The sequence below is a fragment of the Chroicocephalus ridibundus genome, chromosome 11 (genome assembly GCF_963924245.1).
Source record: "Chroicocephalus ridibundus chromosome 11, bChrRid1.1, whole genome shotgun sequence".
Taxonomy (NCBI): Eukaryota; Metazoa; Chordata; class Aves; order Charadriiformes; family Laridae; genus Chroicocephalus; species Chroicocephalus ridibundus.
In genome coordinates, this window is record NC_086294.1 from 11,813,913 (window position 1) to 11,835,691 (window position 21,779).

The window sequence follows — 21,779 nt, forward strand, 5'->3', positions numbered from 1 at the left end:
CACAGCTGGGATGCAGATTGATTTCAAACTCAGGCATTCCAAGTTTATCATGAACAGATAGAGTATTCGTATGCTTTCCTAGGGAAATTACTAATATGCTGCCTTTCACAATTTTCCAGTCCAAAACATCTCACTATGTTTTGAAATTTCACAGCCACTGACATTCTGAACTCGCCCATGCTCTATAAAGGGCCCGCATCAAAATGCTGCAATTCGGACGCTGGGTTCCATCCCCTCCAGCAAGAAAACAGCTGGCTCTTTATATGTTCATCAGGGTCTCCCTCTCTGGTCTTTATTTTTACATACTTAGTAAAATTCACAGAGTGGTGACAGTCAGCACAATGGTATTTTGTGGTGCACAATTCCCTGTTAACCGGAACGAGCCTGTGGTGCGATGAGTCAGTTTAATTCCTTTCACTGCAGTCTGCCCGTGGTACGGCACTCACAGGCCACGGGTTTAGGAGTAAAAGCAGCTGAGGTGGAAGAGCCAAGCCAGAAGTTAGGAAAAGCCCCTTTAGTCTGAGGAAAGGTGGATATGAATATGTGTTATAAAGACAAAACATTGATGTTAATTTAGTGCCCGTGCAACGCAGCAGTCCCATAAAGTCAGCTAATCTTTACTGCCGCTAAGCTATTCTTCCACAATTTTTTATAGATCAGGTGGTGAGATTTTTATTGTCTCACCCTTTCATCTGGCACTGATACATGGGCCAGGGGTGGAATGGAGCATTCTCCTCCTCTACTAACACTCTACGCTCCCTTTTGCAGAGGAAAACAATGCCGAACCAGAGCCCGAGACGTAACAGCATCCTGAAATGAGCAGGAAATACCTGTGGCTTCCACTTCCCGCCTCTGATGCGGGGTCACAAATTTAACCTTGGATGTGCAGCCACTCCGGGGAAGTGCCTATTGCTATCACAGAGAAAGAACAATACATCAAGTAGAAAACAGCAAAAATTAAAGCATTTTGGGGAACAGTATATTGCCTCCTTTTTTGGCCCGTAAAGCAAAAGTTCCTAAGCACTTTAAACTTCCAGTTAATCCAGACTTACACCAGGAATATTAAAATGAGAATGTGATAAAACCAACGATCCTAGCCAAGAGGAACACAGCAAGGTGAAACCATCATTATTTTGGATACTTTTGACAGCAAGCAGTAGTAAGTAGAAATGGAAGTAAAATGTGGATGGGTGAATTTTAGTGCAAATGACCTTTGCAAGTCAGTCCCTATGAGAAATGTCAGTATCCCCTTTCATCTTGGCTCCGCCACAAAGAAAACAGACAACTGGCTGATGTGGGTCTTGTCAGCAGCCCATTTTGCCGTGGTGGCGGGTGAGGAATGGTGCCGCAGTCTGATGGTGTTAGACCCAGCTCCTCGCCTTGGCCGCAGGCGCAGCTCTGCTGCGAGGCCGGCAGCGCAACCGTCGGACGCCCAGATCAGTGGCCGAGTGCCGGCGGAGGAGGACAGCGATCTTGGCACGTCCCGTCGCGGCGCTGACACCGCTGCACCACCAAGGCTGCAGTGGGGGCCGCAGCCACCCCCACTCGGCAGCGAGAAGCCCTGGGACCACCCTCCCATCGCACCTTTGCCTCGCTGCTGTCTGCGCAGCACAAGCGTGTAAGGTACACCGGGGTGGAAAACCAAACCAGAGCCAACCACAAAACGGCAAGTGATTCTCTGATCCAGGAGCTGACTATGGCAGGGACAGGTCCCACTGCGGTGTCCTCGGGAGCCCAGTGCCGAGGCGGGAGAAGAGCAGATGGGCAGGAGCTGGGCACAGAGGGGACAACGCCAAGGTTGTTCTGCATTGCTGCCACTGAGTCCTGTCTGTACCTGTGGCACTTGGTCTCCTGAAACTTTGCAACTGTCAGATGAAATACGCTAATTAAATGAATGCAAATTATTTTCATAATGTGTTTTGGGCATTACTTGACCTGGTTAGAATTACATAAGTATATTAAAACTGAAAGCAAATGCAGCTTATTATTAATCCTCAGAGCTGTCTGCTTACCTGAAAAAACAAGCTTTGGAAAACTTCTAAAGGATCTTCAGCTGATCGGAGGGTGACATGTCTGATGTCTGAGGATCTAACAAGGACCTTTGCGTTGGGGCCTTTTTTCTGTTCTCTTTGATGCATAAAACTTCAAAAGACACCAATTTAGTTTAAATAAAATCTACAAAACGTATCTTTTCATTGAGATTCCCCTCTCCTGCAGTGTCTTCCTCCAACAAATAGAGATTCCAGCCAGAGATTTCAGACTTAGGTTCATCCTCTGGCCAACACGGATAAATCTCTCTCTTGTGATTCCTCCCCCCTCCCCGCTTTCAAGCAGATGGAGGACAAAACCTCAGTGGTTAGCACGTGGCTCCCTGGCGTGGCTGGGAAAGAAACAGAAAGGCTTGCAGACTTTCTCCTGGACTAGCAGCGTTCTGACGTTTGCAGCTCTGTCCTCGCCCCGCACCCATCACCTCAGTACATTAAGTTCTCTTCAGCTGATCTGCTGTGACAGGACGGAGCTCTCAGCTCTTGACCTGCCTGGACACGTCCTGTGCATGGCAAGTGACGCTGCCCGTTCCGCTGCCTGGGGCAGCCCCTGCGTGGCCACGCTGCCCGAGAGATCCCCGTCCTCGCCCCTGCAGGGACTTCCCTGGTGGCACGAGTTCCTTCCGCAGCATGGGAGGGAGAAGTCGCGTCAGCATCCAGGAGCCCGTCGCTCCGCTCGTCCGTGGTTGGTTCTCAGCTGCTGGTCACGCCGGAGTGAGCTGTCTGGTACGGCTGCCTCCTGCACGGGCTCCCTGCATCACTGGCCGGGCATTTATGGCTCAAAATACAGCTTATGCTGGTAAATTCATGACTTTCCGGGGAAAAGCAGAGTCCTAAAGCAGTGCTAGAGCCAAGTCTTTTTTTCTCTTAGATAGTAAGGCTTTGCTCAGCTATTGCTAGTCCCGGAGCCAGGACTGCTGCTAGACAGCAAGCAGTGGCCTCATCTCTCTCGGCACAATAAGGACCATGATACCAAGTTAGCACAGCCTAGCTTTACACATCGTTAGATAACAAGCTTTTGCCAGCCCAGTTATTTTGCATCTGAATTAGTGAAAATTAAGAAGTCGTCCTGGCCATGGCAAGCAGAGGTTCTGGTTCCTGCAAGACATTAGTCACTGGGGTTTAGAGAATATGGTTTTCCTCCAAAGTGATAGCAAACGGACTGACAGGCGAGCAGACTGGGATCTTTCAGTCACAGCCTGGCTCCTGCGGTATTTACACAGCTAAGATGCTTATGTCATGGGTTATACCAGAGGTTAGAGGGCCACAACAGAAAACGTGCACAAATGGCAGCCCACAAATGCCTCCTTCACTAGCCTGGCCAAAACACATTTCACTACTTGCTTCCTCACAGTTACAAGAAACCATAAAAACAAACAAACAAGCAAACATAGTACCTTTAAATCCACTATAATTCTACTCTGTTGACATCTAATTACCGATTATAGGCATGTAATCACTGGCATGTAATCACTAATTATCTCTAGATACACCACCTGTTTTTGCTATAGGGCATCGGTGTACTCCCCTGAAGCTATTGGCAGGGAGGTTGAAGGCAAGAACACTTGAGGTCTGCAATGGTTGATTAGGTCAAGTGCAACACCATGGAAACAAGGAAATCTCAGCTTAGTCCTCAAAGTCCTGTCCGGGAATAAAAGCAGGCCCAGAGAGGAGTAGCTGGTGATCCCTGGGACAGGCTGCAATGAGGGGGAGTCCCAACAGCAGACTGACATTTGAAAGCAAAGGCCAGAGGTGGAGTTCTTGAGTGAGAACGGCCAAACCACGCTTCAGGGCTTGGGAGAAGATGCTGGATGATGTCATCCGGGAAGCAGGGAACCAACAGAACAGGTGGAAAGAGACTGATTTTGAGAGGCAGAACATGAACTCAGAGGAACTGAACTGACTGCTCTTGAAGTGAATCTGTCACAAGTCTAGCAGGATATTTTGGGCTTCAAATTGATCCAGAATGGGTGTTTTCTTACAGAAATCCATCTCATCCAGCCCCTAACGGCCCACTCCACACCAAGCCAGACAGCTCTTCCAGTGGCTACAGTCTCACCCTTCCCCAAACTGTGATCCTGAAAATGCCTGCTGACCTGCAACCTACAGAAGATGTCTACAGGTTTACTTGGTAGTTCCTGGAAGTCTGGAGCTGCATCTCTGGGCTGGTCTTGAACTATCTGCATCTTCAGGCAAGGTGGCTGGAGCTCACCTGATGTGCAGAACCTCCTGGGTCACCAGGTGCTCCTCCTCGTTAGCTCGAGTGGGTCCAGCTAGCTATGTAAACTCTCCTTGGGTTGGAATATTTGGGGGTTTGTACTGATGCCAAACCTGTACTTCTGAACCTCTTAAAAACATTACTTCTGCTGCCTTGTGAGACCTTTCTCTCAGACACTTTTGTCTCCAACAACTTCATGGCTGGGTGATGCAGTTTGCAATGGATTGTGATACCTGCAGTGCCACGAGAGTCCATGGGCATTGAGGAAGAGGTAGTGGTCCTTCCTGAGAGGACAAGGAGAGGCCAGATTCCCCACAGGGAGATTTGCAGAACTCCTGTTCCACAATTATTATTTGTTAACATTTTGACTATCAGCTTATTTCAGGAGGAAAAAACCCCATATGTTAAAATGTTGGACTTCCCCATAGGTTTTGCTCAGCATTAAACAAATCTGGAAACAAAAAGCATTACTCCATTTCAGAAATATTCTTGGAATAACCCACCACAGAAGATTATAACTTCCAACTGCTCACCAGAGTTGTGCTCTCTGTTTGCATGACAGACAGCACACTGAAGTCAATCTCTGTGTGTTACACCTCCAACAACACAACAGCATTTTGCGATAGAAATTAACGCACTATGGCTTGTGGCTTTGACAGGGAACACTAGACAGGCTTTTGACAGAGTCAAATGTTTTTTCTTTCAAACTCTGCAGTTTGCCTTTGGTAGAGGATTTGACGGAAGACACCACCCCGCTGTACAGCAATCCATCTGTGCCCATGGTGAAACCCTTCCCCACAACCCGCTACGGAGGGTTGTTTCCCTCCAACATAGTTTCTGTGTTAGACAACCATCCTGTTCCCATCTTTCCTAGATTATGACAACACAAGGTGTGTCCTTCCAGTCTCATCCGTTAACTTCTCTCATTCCGTACAGCACATCCAGCTGGGCAGGGCAGTGGAAAGCTGGGCCCAGTCACACTAAACGGCACGTTCATAGGGTCACTCATAAGCTCAAACGTCTAGGAACAAAGACATACCTACCAGCACAGGAAACTCTGTTCTGGAAAACTATGATTCTAAATCAGCTGAACGTCAGCTCCCAGGATCACTCTGTGGCAAAGACAACTAGGCCTCGGATGTGCAAGCAGAAATATCAAATGGGAGTACGTATGGGTGTATTTAATATTGCTATACTACTGCCAGGCTGCCTTCAGTTCTGGCTGCCAACATCTCCAGTGGATGACAAAGCTGCCGCCCCCTCCAGCCACAATCACAGCATAAGGACTGGAAAGCATGCCTTGTAGTTTATTCTCAAGGACAACAATCCAGGCGTCATGTCAAAGAGAAGGTTAAGCAGAACTTGATAACAGTCTATAAGTGCCAGTATGGGGGTGCGGATACTTGATACAGGAGACCCCTGAAGCTCATGGGTGGATGTGTGTGAGAGGTCTGTTGCTGGAACCTAAAGTTGAGCACATTTAGAGGAGGCTCTTACTGTGCCTGGCACATACTCCCCAGCACTAGAAGTGTAAATCAAGATCAGATGGGTTTCTGAAAGATATACCGAGTTGAGATGGAGAACCCCTTGACATGCAGAGGAGCCTGGAGGATCACAAAGGTCTATTCTGACCTTCTAACTTACTGTGTCCAAAAATTTAGAAACTGGAGCATGGTGGTGGAAGCATCCATCACTGGCCTTCCCTCGTCGATGGAGATAGCAGGCTCTTTGGTCGCCTGCCCTTCATGAACATGCCATTTCTTGGGGAATGAAAGAACCCACCCATCTTGGCTCTCTGCCTCTAAACGTAAGTAGGACAAGCAGATTTTCTAGTCAAGTTTGACTCTCTCACTATTTCTCCTGTGTTCGTCCTTAGCCTGACTTTCCCTGAGGCACATGAAATGCAGAGCTGGAGGCTGTCCTGAGATTGCTGCAAGAATGAATCAGCAAAACAATCCTGTTTATCTGGCAGTCTCCTAAAACAGGACACCCTAGTAAATCAGGACTGCAGACTAGGAGAAGGCAGCTCTAACTTTGCATGAAACAAGATAAATCTCACTAATTTCATCATTGCTACTTATCATGCACGTAATAAAGGGCTGCAGTTTTATCAAACCCTGTGAGAAGGAGATGGGGCTGAATAAATTGGCGTTAACCTGCCACTACCGCTGCCCTGCTGCTTCCCAGTGCTTCTCCGGCTGAACCTACAGACCTTAGGAGCCAATGAGCTATGAAACCAGACGTGCATCTATCAAGCTAACAAAGTTATGCTGTCATTATGTCCCTTTCATGCACAATTAAAGATCTGCTGCCTCCAGGCCCACAGGAAAACCAGTGTAAAACCATTTTGTATTGATTTGACATCAAGGAAGGAAATGTCCTCACTCGGGACACGGCTCTCCTTTGCTCGAGCTTGTGAGCATTGGTGAAGGAAGGGGTCAAATCTCACCTAATGTCAACAGCCTATTTCCTTCAAATAACATGACATTCTCTGAGTCTAATGAGCATTGTTGTCACAGCTATGGACCCCGAGACGCTTCCCTGCCACCCCCTCAACTTTCTTTAAAAAGGCTAAGTCCAGAAAAAGAAGCAAGAATAAAAAGCTAACCACTAAATACTGTGAATCTCCGGCGGGTCTTTCTTCCTGACAAAACCTTTGTGTTTCTCCGGGGTGAAAGGGGAAGCTCGGCTGACAGGCAATGCTGGCAAGCACTGGAAATCATCCCGTTCCCGCAAAGTCACCTTGGCTCCTGTGGGCACGTCTGGAGCTGGGCTGATGCTCAGCCGCCCGAGGCACAGGCCGGCAGTGAGGGGGGTGCAGGGGGTGCGGGGGGATGCAGAGCTGTGCCCAGGGCCGCGGACGTCACACTGACAGGCGCACCTCTGCCGTGCAAGTCACTGTCGGACCGTTCACGGAGGGAGGTGCGTCCTCTTGGCAGGTTACTAGCTTGTGCTTGGAAACACTGTATTCGGCTTCTGTTTACCAACAGACACCCACGAAAATCACCTGGGAACTCCAGATAGTTGCCATCGATCATGAAATTATCCATTGCTTGACAAAATCCAGCTGTAGTATTTAGCGCTGTGCTTCTGCGTCACTAGCAGCCCCAAACAGAAGCGAGGGCCAGTGGATTTCACCTTGTTAGTGAGACAGGGGAAACACCACAAGATCTTAATCTCACGGTGTAGTGAGCAACTTCCAGTGGCACAGCAACATTATGTGAACAATAAATCACAATTTGGGACATGCTTCACTTCTTTTTAATCCTTTTCTATTTTCATTACAGACAGAATAACGTTGTGTAGAGCATCTGGGAACCACCACAGAAGTTTGCCAACAGAGGATGCAGTTTATCCGCTTAAGAAATGGCCTGCCAGCCTGACAAACAGAGAGCAGAGAAGCAAAATCATCAGAAAATACCCAGCAGAGAACAACGGTGCCTTGGCAGCGGCAGGCAAGCTGATCTAATATGACTTCTTTGTCAATACCTTTGCTGTTTGAATGATTCAGTTGGCAATTTAAATTCCCCTTCAAACATTTAAAGGATAACAGTGAGTAAGTGGGCAGCCTCACGCAGAAAATGCTTGTGGAAGTTGTACTGCAGGTTGTGCCTCTCACCGGTCACTCAGCGGATGGGGTGGGCGTCACTTGGGCCCGCGATTCCCCTGCATAGGGACTATGGGGACACCCCACCGGTGCTCTGGAGCAGATGATGAAGACAACAAAGGAAACCAACAGGAGGGGTGAGTGCACAGAGTAAGAAAACACCTACCCCAGACAGGGCGATTATGTCCCATCTTATTAACTAATCCCTTTGCAGAAAGGGATTTGCCTAACGACCATTTCCAAGGAGGCTGCACCACTCCCCCCATTCATAACTCGTGCAGTTCACCCTGTAACGTGACCGATTTCCATTTCTGAGTGCTGCTTAATAAAAACAGTTCTTACTCTACTAGAAAGACAGTCTAGTCAGGCGTAAATCAGAAGGTTGCCACTACAAAATGCAGTTGCCTATAAAATAAATGCTGTTCCCTAAGCCTGAATACTAGCCTATTTCTTTTCTTTCAAGATATGACCGCAGTGCCCATCTGGCAAGCTCAGCTCAGACTCCTGAACCGCGAGGGACAGGCACGCTTGCTCTGGGGCAAGACGCAGTCCTGGAGCGGAGGGGACGCTCGGCAGGGCCGACGTCTTGGTTCTGGTAGGTCCCGCGGCAGCACCCCTGTACAGGAGGGCGAACGCCTGCCACCTGCATCCTCCTGGGGCTCGGGCTGGGGAGACAACCTTTCCCCGGGACCCCCTCCCTGATCCCTGTCTCCCATCTACTTCGCACAGACAAGCGAGGGGAGATCTGCTTTGCCAGCAGGATTTGAAGACGCACCACTCATGACTGTTTGCCTCAAAAGCATTTTTGCCAACTAGCATATAAACATGTGATTTAAAGAAAAGAGAATGTGCTTAATTACAGGGGACAGACATTTTGTCATTGTGTAATTAAAAGCTTCAAATCTGATCTGAGACATACATATACAGAATTATAAATAATGCATTCTTCTGGGCTCAAAAGCAAGGCTACTGCAGTGAACGCACACTGAACCCGAACTTTAATTTTCACGGTACTCTTGAACTAGAGGCGTTACAATACCTAACAAAAAGAACCTTAAAATGAATGCCAATTTGAGAAATAAAATCAGGAATTGTCTTTTACACAGTGAATAATTTCCAGTAAAGGTCAGATTTGTAAAGCCTTCACGTCTTAGAAGAGCCCCTGTTCTCCTTTACTGGTGCAGAAAACTTCAGTGCAACCATTTATGCAGCAAGGCACAAGGAAAGATAAACATTAGAATCAGGATTTGAATAAATATTGCTATTAAAGTATAATGCTGAAACTTTTGCACATTTGCAGAACCAGACAAAGGCCAGGCCCCGTTCCAAGGAATTTTAATTCCCCATAAAGCTTCACAACCATATGGAGAGGTCCCAACCAAAACAAGGGGTTTACTCGAACTTCACCGGGGTCAGTGCACGAAGCCACGGGGCAGTCTGCGGCTCAGCAGCATGCTTTTTGTCCCAAGAAAGGCTCCCTTCCTCAAGTGCTATTCCTTGGCAACTAGCAGGCGGGGACTCAGCTCACTGTCTGAAGTATCGCGGCCGCTGGCTCTAGAATCAGCAGATATGTGAATTTTCCCCCTTGCCAGGGGCAGAAGCTGGCTGAGATGGTTTTCAGCTTCTGCTCAGTGGATCCAGCTTGCAGTGAGAGGAGGTGGACGCTAAGGTGGACCCTTAGGAAGGTAAAGTCCTGGTGGGCTGCCACTGTGCGCAGCTGTGCTGGCAGTGCTGGCGGCGGCGCTGCTAAACTTCTGGTTACAGAGGGAGAGCGTTTGCCAGGAGAGAGCAGAGAAACTACAAAACAAATTCACTCTGGCTATTTGAAGGGATATGTCCTTCCTTAGCTGCCAGGCGCTGCCGCGGCCCCTGCACCCGGAGTGACAGGAGCATCCCACGGGCAGCAGCACAGGGCTCTCTCCGTGCACGTGTCCCTGGTGGGGCGAGCAGGGGGGCTCTGGTGCCGGCACAAGGCCCATGGTCCGTGAAGCCACAAAGCCAGGGCAGCTGCATATTAAAGTTCATGTAAGATTGTGAGAACAACCCAGTTTAACCCTCTCTGCTGTTGCTTTAGAGAAAGCAGGGGTAGACACTGAGCAGTGTCTGCTGTGTAACACAATGCTCTTAAAGTACCTCATCCAAGTTTGCTGACACACTGTTTATATTTAGTGCATTGTCTCTTCTCGTAACACTTCAGACCTGAATAATTAGTCAAAAATTCAAGGTCCTGTAGATTGTTCCACTTAGCTAGTGACACTGGTCCAAGTCCAGCTTCAACAGCAGACTGCTTCCCAGAGCGCAAGAGGAAGGAAACCATCCCAGACCGTTTCCTCCCTCACAACCCCAGGCCCCTCGGCCCGTGCCCACAGACTCCTCCCCGGGCACCACCGCAGGGACATTGTTCTCTGTTATGGGTCCGGCTCTACGCGGATTTTTCCGTAAGTGAGAACCACCAGTGCTTGGAGGGCTGGCAGAGACAATGGCAGCGCTTTGTTTTCACAAAAAGGGTTTGAAGAAGTGTAACTGACAACAACTGCTAACAAAAATGCCTGGTCTGAGAAAATACTTGGCCGCATGTTGGGCCCAGGTACTATGTACACTTGTTCTCTGTAAAGAAATAAGCATTTGGGAAAAGAATTTAAAGTCAGGACTCCAGTTTTGGTGCTAAGTTTGATTTTGCAGGCTGCTGCTCAGCTCCCCCGCCATCAGCACACAGATCTGTGGCCACGCTCAGCCCGGGCCCGGCTCCGGCCCTTCGGGCCTCCTGCGCCTTCGACGTGAAGCTGCCGTGGGGTTCCCAGGGCCGCCCCCCACGCCGGCCGGTACCCGGAGCTGGTGCCGCCGTGCCCGGCTGTTGGCGTGTGCGGGTCACCCGTGGGGCGGCTGTCACCGCTCCTGCGCGGCTGTTAACGGGTGACGGAACGGGCGCTCGTCCTGTCGCGGCCTCGGCGCACCGGACCGCACCGCCGCCCGCCCACCGGCACCGCCTCGGGCCCCCGCTCCCCGCGGGTCCCCGTGGCCTCCCCGCTCTCTATCCCCGAGAGGCCGGTGGCACCGAGCGGCGGCGGCCCCGGGGCAGAGCACCAGCACCCACCCTGCCCCGGGGGACGCGGGAGCACCGGGGTCGGGGCTGGGCGGGGATGCGGCCGCTCCCGTCCCCACCCGCGCTCGGGGCTGCCCCGGGGCCCAAACCCTCCCGCCACCGCCCGGGCCCGGGGAGGCCGGTGAGCGGCCCGGCCCCGCCCCGCCGGCCGCCCCGCCCCGCCCCGCCCGGCGCGGAGCCGCCCGCGCCCGCGGCCCCGTCCCGCCGGCCCTGAGCGGCGCGGTCGGTCGGTCGGTCGTCGCGGCGGGCGGGATGGCGGCGGGCGGGCGGCGCGGCGGCGGCGAGGAGCTGCCGGTGTATCTGGCGCGGCCGGGCACGGCGGCGGCGCCCCGGCAGAAGCGCGGGGGGCTCTTCTGCAGCGTCGAGGGCGCCTTCGAGAGCAAGACCCTGGACTTCGGCGCGCTGCGCGTCGGGCAGCGCCGCGCCACGACGCCCGCCCGCCCCGGCCCCGAGCCTGGCCCCGGCCCCGGCCCCGAGCCCGGCTCAGCCCCCGGCCCCGGAGCGGGCGCCGGCGAGCTCGGCGCCGCCCCCGACGAGGAGCGGCTCCAGGACCTGGTTCCCGCCGACGACAGGGTAGGAGCCGGGCCGGGGCGGCGGGGCCGGGGCCGTGCGGGGCCCGCGCCGGGGTGGCTCGGGGGGCTCGGGCGCCGCTCGCCCCGCGGCCGGGGCTGGGGGAGCCGTCAGCGGTGGCAGCTCCGCGGCGGGTGTCGGCGGTGTCCCCCCCCCGCTCTGCTGTCTGTCACCCCCTGGTGCGCGCAGGGGGCTGTCGGCGGGGTCTCCGGCAGAATCGGAGGGTCCCCGCCGCCTCACGCCGGGCGGTGAAGCCGAGCGGCAGCGCGGCCGTGTCGGTCTGCTACAGCTGCTCTTTTTATACTTGTGTGAAAGAATAACCCTCCACCCCCTCCGAAAAACAAAGTGGGGATTTTGGAGTTGTTACTCCAGACCAGGCTGATCCTTGTCTCACGTTGGCACAAATCAGAAGTACCGCGGCAGAAGTGAGGGACGGCGCAGTGGTGTGGAAGGGGCATCCCTGACGGTATTGTCAGGCACAAAGTTTCTCAACTTACGCCAAACTCAGGTTACAGACGGACTCATCCAGCTCCGCAGCACAGATCCTTCTGCCAGAGGCCGCGATTGCTTCTTTTGGTTCTGGTCCCATTTACACTACCGTGAGTTTGGCAGAAAGGTGATGAAGTCAATAGTGTTCAGTAAATTCCTCAGTTGCGATTTCAGCGAGGCTGTTGCTCATTTACATGTGAGGCAAGTAAGGCCACTAGCTGGCCTGGTCAGTGAGTTCATTTGGGGCTGAAGTTTTCAGCAAATGGTTGTCTTAAGGGCACTGGTTTTCAAGGGTGAACAGGGCAAGTTAATCAAACTCATTTTTAGAAATGGAAGCAGAAATCACTGAAGCCTGAAGCAGTGGTGTGGTTGTCTCGGCGTTCTGCAGAAACCTCAGCTTGTGTCCAGAGTGCGAACCTCCATCAGCTGCCAGGGTTTGTGACCTGGAGGACTAACCCCACCAGCCAGAGCCTGGGGGCAGCAGCAGCAGGGGGATGCCATGACTCGACCTGGCTCAGTTTTGGGGAAAAGCATCAGGCTGTCCTTAATGTCTGCTCTCGTCTGTAGGAGCCTCTAGCTAGGTAGTGGGTTGCTTTGAGTTGCTTCATTGCACTTTAATTTCTTCAGCCTCTGCTTTCTGGTTTCTTGTTAGCACACTAAGTTCCTCCTCTTGAGCTTTCCTCCTGTACAGCCCGTTTTACAGAGTCAGGAACAAAATTAACATTATTCCTATCAGCCCCAACCTTGTCCATGTGGTTTGAATAGCAGCTGCAGAACTGACCACTGCATTAACAATTTTTATGCTGCTGCGTCTTGGAAAGAAAACAGGAACTCATGACGGCCTGTCTGCAGGCTTTGCTATGAGCTTTTCTTTATTAGCCCTACCAAAAATTCGAAACAGTCTCATTCCCTTTTAAGGTCTTATGTAAACGTTATCTCTGGAGTTTCGTAGCTGAGGTTGTCCTTCAACAGCTGCTCTCTTCCTGATGATTTCTGCTCCCAGATTTCTTCCTCTGAGGCCTTCCACCTGATAAGCATCAGCAGCCAAACCCTTTTTAGCTTCATGTCTAGTCTAAGATGGTTGGAAGCTTTATAGATAAGTGTTCTTGTGCCTACACGGCTAGGAGGAATCATATGACTTGGTTCTACGACTTTCAAGTTTAGGAGCATCCCAGAGTACAACATTCCCAATGGGAAATGCCCGTGGTGTGTGCTGAGCCTGCACAGCCACAGAGTTTGCTTGTGTTGAACTCCGTGGATTCAGAGCACACAAAGGCTCTTTTGTCAAGGCAAATCGAACTTCTTTGAATAATTTCACAGATTAAGAAACAGAGAGAGGGGTTAAGTCATCTACCCTTGACCGGAGAACTTAGTAGGAAAGCTGAGAGTGAGAGACTTGCCTGTGCACAGACAGGGCAGCAGACAGCGTGGCATCTCCTAATTTTTGCGGCAAGCAGTTTCTTGGAAGTACAACAGACCAACATACCTTTTATTTTTTGTTTGGTGGTTTGGTTTTTTTTTTTGGTTGTTTGTAATGGCATTGATTACAATTAGAGCGCCAGCATTTCTGCAGGAAGACAACTGCCATGTGTAACTGCCCAGTGACAACATGGGACGTAAAACCTGTCAGCGTGATACAGGCCCAGGTCGATGTTTAACCTCACTTTGCTTTATCACAAAGCCTACTGGAAGGACAAAAGCCGAGCTGCAGGTTTGGGCACAGTGAAGCTGATGTGACAGTTGTCGTGGTTTGGACGTTAGGGCAGAGAGGGATGTGTCTGGGAGCAGTTGGGTGCCTGTGCTTCATTGTGGGAATTTGAGCGCTGCCGGTGGATTCAGGGTTGGGGAGCGGGGCCGGGGGTGGCCGCTCGGGGAGCCGCGGCTGCCGTGTGGGCAGATGCGCTGCCTGGGCTTGGCCGCATCCCGGTGCCCCGTCCTGTGCAGGACTCGCCCCAACAAGAGACGTGCCTTTTGGGTGCACTTTGCTGAAAGCAGGAGTCCCCCTTCCTCGGTATGAGGGTCTGCTGCAGGGAGGGTTGTTGTTGGAGAACACTTAAGATTCGGAGTAACAGTGTTGGGGGGCAGATTCTGCTCTGATCTGGGCTGTCCCCGGAGACCTTATTTAACAGGAGCGATTTAACCCTACCCTTGTGAAGTTTCCTGCAGCTTTCCTCCGGAGCTGCCGTGCCTTTTGTCTAACCAGGGTGGACTGCAATGCTTATTTTACCTTAATGAAGTCAAAGAGAGTTTCTCTGTAGGTCGCAGACAAACCTCTGAATTCCTGTGGTACGGATGTTCACCGAGGGCTAGTAACGGATGCATAGGTACTGGGGAATAGCACCACTTGCGTTGGGGAGCGGGGAGGGAGCTTTACACGGCAAAGGGATGTCTCTGTGCTCCGTGCCTGGGAAGAAGGTAAACCAAAAGTCTGTGGTGGCCTCCTCCGTCTGCCTTCTTGCTGCTCAGCCCAGCAGAGACCCCGCTTTTCCATCTTCCTCTTCAGTAACACAGGCGGGAGCACTCGGCTTGTTAGGCTCGCCCCAGACATGTCCTCCCGTCCTGCTGCGTGGTTCTGCAGTGAAGTCGTCATTTCCAAGGCAACTGGCTGTGGTCCCACAAACACGGGATTGCAGCTTCACCGCAGGCCGGGGCAGCTCCATCGGCCAGGGAGGAGGAGGAGGAAGAGAAGGAGGAGGAGACGGCTCCCACTCTGCGGGAGCCAGGAGCGTGAGGGAAGCTGCAGGGCAGCGAAGGCAGGTGAGAAGCCCCGCTGGAGCCAGTCCTTGGCGTTCTCTTGGAGGCAGCCGGTGTCACACGTGCCTTGTCCTGTCCATTTGGGTGACACCACTTGGATTCGGTTTGTGATAAACCCTGGAAAGATGTGCAGGGCTGCCTCAAATGGAGAAGGAAGCTTGAACTAACTCAATTCTTGCTTATTTTTTCCTTCTTTTGACACTTATAAAATGTGCTATGACTTCATCATTCAGCTTTTTTGTTTCCTTTGCCAGTAATTTATAGCAGAAACACCACGCCAACAGCAGTCTTTTCCTTACCTTAGTGATCTAAAAATTGTAGCTGTGCACTGCCTTTTAGCACGGTTTAAAATCTTGCATTTATGGAAAGGATCGTAAAGCACTTTGATAGCATTAATTCATAACCTCCCTATCACCCCATTCGGCAGAGAGCTCAGGTTTTTGTTTTGGTTTTACTTTTTTTTTTTTTGAGAGAAGGATTTGGAGTTACATTACTTCTGGTATTTCTACAGACAATAGGAACAAACCCAGGCCACTGACCTAGTTCCCACAATGCAAATACAACGGTGAAACCTGTATTATAATTCATGGAGTTCGATGCTAAATACTCAGATCTTTATTGAAAAAAATCCTGCACATTTTTGTTTGTGTGTTTTAAGAAATCTGATGCCTGAAGCACAACAATAAGAGGTCAGTTCTTTGGCTGTTCATGTCAGGATACAGATTATTGCCAGCAGTTAAGCAAAACTGCAAAGTTTGGTAAACCACCTCCCCTGTAAGAAGACAGAGATATTATATTTCATGGGAGTTACGCAGTAGGGCTAGTTTCCCAAAGAAAATAGGGATTCAGTTGAAGAGTTCCTGCTTGCTGCAAAGAGCTTTTGTTTTACCAAAAAAATCACCCTAACATGGAAATAGTTTGATTTATCACACTACTTTGTGGCACCAGTGCTTGGCTTCCTTCTGTCCTCATTCCCTGCTCTGGGTGGTGCGGGGGCTGCCACCGGGGGTGTTGTGTCTGGGGGCACTTGGGCACCGCATCCATGAGGCACTGTGACAGCACACCGAGCTCACACTGCCGGGGCTTTGGAAGGACCCGGCAGTGTTTATTCTGGGTGATGTGTTCTTGAAAACCTCATGGTGTTCCTGGGAAAATGTAGGTCTTTATGGAACTTTTATGCAGAAAAGAAACTGGGTTTTGCAGCCAGGTGTAAAAAAGATGGGTTGACGGATCACACGTTGATCCAGCCTGTTCTCAGCTGCCTTGAAGCAGATCTCTCCCCTCTGAAAGGGGGCTCTGGGTGGCTGGCACCGCCTGACAGATGAGTTTTCCTGCTGGTGCCTTCCTTTTGTGTGGTGATTCCAGGGTGGGATTCTGGCCTCGTCATTTAGAAGGGACTCGTGCAGGGCAAGGAGTTCTTTTCTATGTCCATAGGTAGGGTTTATAATTCTCTTTACCTTTGCAAAATGATACCCCAAAAAACTCTTCATTTAAGATAAAAAGGCAGTGATATTTTTCTCCACATTTAACAACTAATAACAGATCCTAGCTGTGGCACGTTTTATGGGAGCAATGGAGCATCACCAAGCATGCCATAGAGTACACTGTATACAAGGTGCTGTAGCAATAGCCCATTGCAGCAGGTAGGAGAGGTGATGCTTCTTTTAATACTCTGTTTTCTCTGTGGTTATCAGAAAACACAGCAAGACCTGCACCTGATGCTGCATCAGGAAAAGTCTGTTCTCACGAGTAGCTTCCAGAGCAGCTGAGATTGCTCCCCCCCTGACCGCAGGCCGGCGGTGGGCTCACTCCGAGCTCGGTGGGGGATGCACGAGAAAATCGTCTGCAGCAGGAGGTGGCATCAGTGACGCAACAGCTTCTCCCCTCTGGAATAGTTCTGGCCGACGCAGCCCAGCGGGGCACGGGGGGCTCTGTTCCTGCCCAGCCCCTGGCTTGGGGCGAGGAGCAGAGACCAAGGGCTGATGCCCAGGCGTCTGTGGTCCTGGCAGAGGTGTCGCCGGGAGCATCCTGGCAGGTAGCGTTCAATCGACAAACATTCTTTGGGAGCCAGACAAACTACATGAGCCACGTGGACATTTCTTCTTGTTCTCACAAATTTGTGTGACTTTTGAGATGCCCATTTTAGGAAAGAAAGGAAAACAATGACAGATTCTGAGAAGCAGCTAAACATTTTGAGACTTGCAAGGCAAGACTCACTGCTTTCTCACTTGGAAGAGGCTTTGTTGTGTTGGAAATTTCTCTAAGCATTTTTTTATGAAGACAGTTGAAAGTGTCAAACACAAACTTCAGTAGGTTTAAATTGAAATGAAACATTGTGGTTTGGCCGCAGCAGAATAGTTGGCTCGGTCCAAAATAATATTTTCCTTTTCTTTTTATTTAAGATGTCGGTACCTCCAAGAGGCCAGAACCACCCCAGCTCTGCCTGTCCCCCAGCTGGGAGGAGTGTTTCTCTGATACATGCCAGGCGTGCACCGGCAAGGTGGACTAGGCTTTTGGGGGCTTTTGTTTCCTAATGGATGGTGTCTTGCCCGCAGACAGGCAGCTTCCAGGAGGATTCAGCGGAGTCCCAGGTTGTAGCTCAGCAGCTTTTCCGTGTCCCTCAGCCATGGTGCTGCCCTGCTCTTCCTGCGCCTGCGGCCTCCCCCCAGGAAGGGCTAGTGGGGCCGGGGGCTCTTGCGCTGCTTCCCCTTTGCAGAAGGGTTTGCTGGCCATCTGGCTGGGCAGGAGAAGTTACTGGACACGCGGGTGGAGGCAGCTTGGAGGTAGATGAGCTCTCTGGCTCTTGGCGAGGGCCGGAGGCTAAGCGTACCCTGCCAGTGGGGCTGCAGCACCGGAGTGGGAGGTTGCAAATGGACTAGGCGGATACAGCCCCACAGGAAAGTTGTATGCAGTGTAAAGGTGTGGGGGGGTATGAATTGTTTAGTGGGAAGCTGTATGTGTTAAAGTGACTCTTCTCCAGTATCACTGGTGACCTGGAAGGAGAGGTGCAGCACGTGTGATGATGATGTTGTGAATGCCAGCTGGGGAAGAACCATCCCAACGCCGTCTTGAGGACTCAGATGTGAGCTGGGAATGACAAAAAAAGATTCAGCTCTGAAAGGTGCAAGCAAACAGACCTAGAGAAAGACTGTAAGATGTAGATGCCATTGCAAGTGGCATCGAACAAGGAGGTTTTGTGAAGAGACCCAAAAAAGTCATTTCATATGTGTGGCCTGCTCTCCAGAGATGATCTGGGTGAGTGATGGTCGGCCTAATCCCAAGGGAAACCACAGCGGAGACCAGCTGGATCTGCTTTTGCTCTGTTGCTTTACTTTGGGCGAAAGCTTTCCCTACACAGACCCCTTCCATTGTCACCTCTTCAAAGAGGTGGAAGGCGGAGAAGGTTGATTTTTCTGCTGGGGAGCAGTTGCTATGGATGGCTGGAGGAAGTGGGAGGAAGAAACAAAAACCAAACATGCCGGCAGCCTTCCTGGAGACAGGGCTGAGAAGCTGGAAAATATAGCTGGACCTTGGCTTGTTCAGCTGGGCTGGCTCTTGGCTGTGGGTTGAATCCATCAGCATCTTCCCCATCGCTCTGCTGGGAACAGCCGAGCTCCCTTTTACAGCACCGGGATTTGGATCTGGTAACGGGTGTTTCCATTCAGCTGAGGGGGGGAAAAGACGAGATGCTGAGCAGAGAGCTCGGACCTTTCTAGTCCTTGCTCTGCACGTTAAAGGGAGCAAGATGGGTGCCTGTATTTCATAGACTCAGGCTGGCCCGTCCGTGCTCTGAGAGAATTGAGTCATTTCAGTGGAAATCCAGATGCTCTTGTGTAGACATAGCTCGCCCCATGGAGGGAGCTAGGTGTGAAGTGGAAGCTGTCTTCTTCCATTGGCATTAGCATTTTGCTAACGACATTTCGGGGTGAGGGGTCTCCTCTGGCCCGGGCGCAGCAGGAAGGAGGGAGGGACGAGGCTGCCTGCGGCAGGAGCAGCCATCCCCGCCGGTTGGTGCTGTGCACTGTTGTCCCCATCGCTACAGGCAGCGTGACATCCCAGCACCTCGCTGCCCCATCCCGGGTGCTGGTGTGGCTGCAGGTGATGTTGTGGAGGCGACAGGACGTGTCCTAAAGAACAGGATTGTCAGCTTGTGCCGTGAAAGCCTGCGTCCTCAGCCATGCATTGGATTAAAGATGGTGAGATGACAAAGCGGCTGGGCGTGCTGCACTCTCTTTATTTGCAGCAGCCGTGATCGCTGACAGCGTCTGCTTTGCTGATGCCTGTGACTGTTACAGCACTGTGGGGTAGTGCTCCAGGGAGAGCTTTAAGGCATCCCTGGGGATGTCAGCTGTGTCACAGCAGTGACCCGAGATCTTCGCTCTGTGCTTAGGCACCCGCCAAGGCCCTGTCCCAGCTGTGGTCCAGCAGCGTGGGTGGCTGGTGTCCCTGGAAATGCTTGGGTAGCTGCTGCTCCGGCAGTCATCGCTGGAGGGCTGTCTGCAGGCTGCCCCGAGTCACACAGAGAGTGGTCACAATGGCTATGTTTTTGCTAGGATGAGGTAAAGTGAGTTCAAATTGCACAAAAAAGGCTTCACAGTAGTTCTGTGTCAGCGGAGAAAGAAAGCCACAGGTTGCACCTTTCACATCAGGGTGAAATAGGTGAACCTAATTAAAATCCTGTTTCCTGACATACACATTAAAGAAGTGAGGAGAGACCTGAAGTTGGCTCAGACCTTCCCATCATATCAGGGACTGATGTATGAGGGAGTGGGGAGAGAGGCAGATGTGCCTGAGCTACCATCATTGCGTCTTTATCAGGGAGTGGAGCGATAGGACAGGGGTGACAGTTTTAAACGGAAAGAGGGGAGATTCAGACTAGATACAAGAAAGAATTTTTTTTTATGCTGAGGGTGGTGAGCCCCTGGCCCAGGTTGCCCAGAGAAGCTGTGGCTGCCCCATCCCTGGAGGGGTTCAAGGCCAGGTTGGACGGGGCTTGGAGCAACCTGGTCTGGTGGGAAGTGTCCCTGCCCAGGGCAGGGGGTGGCACTGGATGGGCTTTAAAGGTCCCTTCCAACCCAGACTATTCCATGATTCTATGCTTTTTGAATGTTTCTTTGGTGCCCTGGATCACAACCCGCTTGGCCAAGAGCCTCCTTGTCGTAGAGTTGCTGGGAGGACCCTGTCCAGGTTGGGTGTTGGTGGGTCTGGGGCTGTGGGAGAAGGGCTGCTGGGGGAGACACAGGGTGGTGTCAGCAGCACCTGCAGCGGTGGCACCAGCCAGTCCCTGTAGGGTCTGTCCCTGCGCTCAGGTGACATCCTGTGGCACTGCTGGCACCAGGCATCTCTGCCAGGATGAGGAAGAATAGTTCTGCTGACTGGGAATGAAATGTCTGTGGGGACCCCTCGTCTTTTCCCGCAAGCCTGGCTGTGTACTCCGCTGCTTCTGCTTTCTTTCCATGCTGCTGCTTTAATTGGCACCCGACTTCTGCACCAGCTTTTAAGCCCTGCAGCCCCCCGAGGCCATTTACAGATTCAGTTTTTGCCGGCACATACCCCTGAGTTCTGGCAGGCTTTTCCAGCCGGGATGTGGTGGTGGTGTGCGTGGAGCGAGCCCTGCCGCAGGCAGAGGTCCCTGGGGGTGGCCGGACTGGGATGGGGGGCATGAACCCCCCGCCTGCAGCAGGCTCGGAGCTGGCAGGGGCACGATGTGCTTTCTGGAGCTGTCTCCATTGCGTTTCTGAAAACTGCTTATCCAGAGGTGGTCTTGCTCTGGAGAAGTGAGGGATCTGGTCGATCCCAAAGCCCGTTGAGGAGGGCCTCTCAGCCGCAACTGGTAGCAAAAGCCCATGTAGAATTCCATAACAACATCGCCAGCTGCCCCTTCCCACCTTCCTCTTCCTCTCTGGCCACTGTCACACTTCACTGGAGGTGGAGGTTAGGAGTCTTCTACAATAGACTAAAGCACTGTGGTGTTAGGCCTGTTCTTAATTGTGGACATGTGGACAGCGTAGGGTAGTCCACAAACCTCAAGGTGTCCCCAAGCCACAGGGTGGAAATTGATGTTTTGCCAGGGACATTGTCTCAGTGTTTGCTGTGGGCACACTGGAGTCGCTGTGGGCTCTTGACGGCCAAGGGCAATCCCTTTGGGGGACTTCTGCTTTTCCAGAGCCTTTGTCACGTTCCATGAAGCATCATCTCAAGACAGGCTCTAGGGCTGGCTCACAAGGATTTTGTGGAAGGCATCACCTTCAGTCCAAAGGAGAAAGAAAGGAACGGTCCTGAAATTGCTCTGACTTCTAATCATTAATAAAGCTGCAGATAAATTCTGGCTTTATCAATTACCCCTCCCCTCCCCAACGTCAGTTTGGGCGGGTGATTGAAATCATGTGGTGATCCAGCTGGAGTGGAGCTGCAGTAACACCTACTTGAAAACATTAAGTGCTGACCTACAAGTTTAGTTTGTTTCAGGCCATACATCTGCTGATTTTCCTCCTTGTTTCCACTGCCAAAGCCCCAACGTATGTTCTAGCCAGGAGAAAACGAAGCAGAATTGCTCCACTGTGGAAAAGCTTGTGTCACTGCCCTCCACCTGCCTCGTATACCACGTGTTGTGGCAGACCTCACGTGCCTCCAGCACAAGCAGCTGAATTTCAGATTCCTTCCCATTCATGTCCGCTCCAGAGTGGGAGTCTGAAAGGCTGCAGAGCTCCACGTTGCCTCTGGGAGATGGTGTGGATGGTGGGAGTGGTGTGAAAGCCAGTGTGGCTGTGTGTGTTCCTCAGTAACAGGGCCGGTGGGCTGCCTTCCCAGTCCTCTCCAGCTCTGGCTCTCAAGTTGAACATCAGAGGCTGGGGGAGCTGGAGCCAACAGCACTGCACAGCATGGTGGCCAAATGCTTGTGAGCACTCGTCACTTGGAGCTGGACTGCCCCACAGAAGTATGGGTGACCCCATGGATCTCAATGGAAGGGGACACAGTGTGGAGGGAGAGCCA

At 51.8% G+C, this 21,779-nt stretch overlaps 1 protein-coding gene across 1 annotated transcript in view; it reads left to right on the top strand.

The window, feature by feature from the left end:
- The first annotated feature begins 11,199 nt into the window (after positions 1-11,199).
- The window catches only part of DPYSL3 (dihydropyrimidinase like 3), a 36,196-nt gene continuing 25,616 nt past the window's right edge, over positions 11,200-21,779 (top strand). Inside the window, exon 1 of the mRNA XM_063349235.1 lies at positions 11,200-11,546. Within this exon, the coding sequence (XP_063205305.1) occupies positions 11,226-11,546 (321 nt within the window). The 5' untranslated portion in view covers positions 11,200-11,225. The remainder of the gene's footprint in view (positions 11,547-21,779) is intronic.